At 36.2% G+C, this 1,814-nt stretch overlaps 1 protein-coding gene across 1 annotated transcript; it reads right to left on the bottom strand.

The window, feature by feature from the left end:
- Positions 1 to 502: 502 nt before the first annotated feature.
- Positions 503 to 1,288, bottom strand: LOC149189527 (cullin-1-like). Its single transcript, XM_089410263.1, has one exon. It carries the CDS (start codon positions 1,286 to 1,288, stop codon positions 503 to 505), a length of 786 nt encoding a protein of 261 aa, XP_089266389.1.
- Between the last annotated feature and the right edge of the window lie 526 nt (positions 1,289 to 1,814).

The raw sequence follows: 1,814 nt of genomic DNA, 5'->3' as shown, positions 1-1,814 counted from the left end.
TTCTTCACAAATTTGGAGTATTTGTCTTGCCATTCAATAATTTTCTGAACAAATGCCAACTGTACATCTTCCTGGACACTTATATTTTCACTTTCCTATGAATCTTGCAGGTTTAAGGCTTTATCTTGATGTTTGACTAATGCTGTCACTTCTCTATATAAATGTTCACCAAAGCTATTTTCCATGAGCTCCAAAGCTTGAGGTATTTCACAGAACAGCCTGTACATCCTGGAAAGATCATCTATCTTCTCTTCCTTCAACAAGGCATGGCAACCTGAACACTCTTTTTGCAGAACATTGATCCCATAGTCAGTGGAAAGGAGTGCATCTTTTACATTACTTATTAACCTATCCCAATTATCTGGGAATGGGTACAAATATAACGGGGCAACGACTTCCATCTCATGTTTCAAACATTGTTCCACCTTAAGCATATAATCTGGACAAGAATACTCCACAGACCACAAAGCAACCTTCGGCGAATAGTAATCTGCAGCAGCTTTCAACAACCTTTCTTAATAATCATTTTGTCCCCAAAAGGATGCTGGGGTCTCCATTTCATTATGTCCAATCTCCACAATGCAATGAACACCTTCCTCAATACAGTGCGGTCAATTTGTTCTCCGTCCCTCTCTTTATCAACAAGAACAGTAACAGTCTGCATCACATTGTCTCGTAATTCTTCAAAGACGAGTTTTCGGAAACACTTCACTGTAATCTGGGAGAGATTATATTTATAACTTGCTATCATCACATAGTTATAGTTCCGATAAAAAACGATCCAAAAAATTAAAATGTTTAGCAGCCGTCTAAACATCACCTTATAAATTTCCCAACGTCTCACAAGTTCTCTTAAGATCAACAATTCATCATGTTGTGTCCTTAAAGTGGGTAAAACAGTAACTGTGAGATACTCTTTAATGAATTTCTTGTATAAGTCAAACAACTCATATGCATAGTTATGAGGGTAACTTTGCCTGCGCATGTCGCATATGGTTGTGTAAAGATTCATGTGCTCCTCTGCAGTTAAGTCACCATACCCCTCAACTGCTTCCGGGAAGTTTTTCAGCTTTACGACGCCCTCGTACACAATAGACCATCCTTCCTTTAGCGTTATAATATTGTCCTTGCTGTTGTTCTTGCTTTTCACCTTGGTATTGTTTTCGCCATTAATGTTTGCCATTTTTTGCAATGCTACAGCTTTGCCTTCGTTATTGTTCTTGCTTTTTGCAATTTGCCATGTTTCGTTCTTTATATTCACAGGCCCCACCTTTCCAGAAGATCGCATCCATTGGCAAAGTTGCGACAAATAATTCAGCAGCGTGTATATTTATATTAATTTTAAGAGTGACATTCAAATTTTCATCAAGCTGATATCAATTTAAATATTTTATTAAGAAATTATATATATGGGGAAGCAGGATGTGGTGGCATGTTTTTAGTTGGGATAGCAGTCATCTTTCTTCTTTATGTTGACGATATTGTTCTTTCCACATGGTGCCTATCTGATTTTGATAAGCAACTCAGGCTTCTTAAAGATTTCTGTTTTAACATGGGTATAACGGTTAACACTAACAAAACAAAAGTTATGATTATCAAATCTAAAAAGGAAACTTACGCTAATTTTATTTATGACAATAATAATTTGAAGGAAGTGTATTCTTACAAGTATCTAGGAATTGATATTCATCACAATCTCAACTGGAACCATAGCATTGAGAAAAAGATTAATGGGGGTGGAAAGCTTATTTTGGTCTTGAAAATAATTGTAAAACTGCAAACCTAGTAATGTGGAATAAAAAGAAGTTCCTCTT

Source organism: Pinus tabuliformis, chromosome 3_1 (genome assembly GCF_031772625.1).
Source record: "Pinus tabuliformis cultivar Carrire ecotype Pingquan chromosome 3_1, CPIR1, whole genome shotgun sequence".
Classification (NCBI taxonomy): domain Eukaryota; kingdom Viridiplantae; phylum Streptophyta; class Pinopsida; order Pinales; family Pinaceae; genus Pinus; species Pinus tabuliformis.
Note: the sequence above shows the minus strand (reverse complement) of the source record. Positions and strands in the feature narration are given on the sequence as shown.

What these genes read in the sequence shown, in the direction of transcription:
- LOC149189527 (XM_089410263.1), bottom strand. Translation starts at nt 1,288, where the DNA reads ATGCGATCTTCTGGAAAGGTGGGGCCTGTGAATATAAAGAACGAAACA.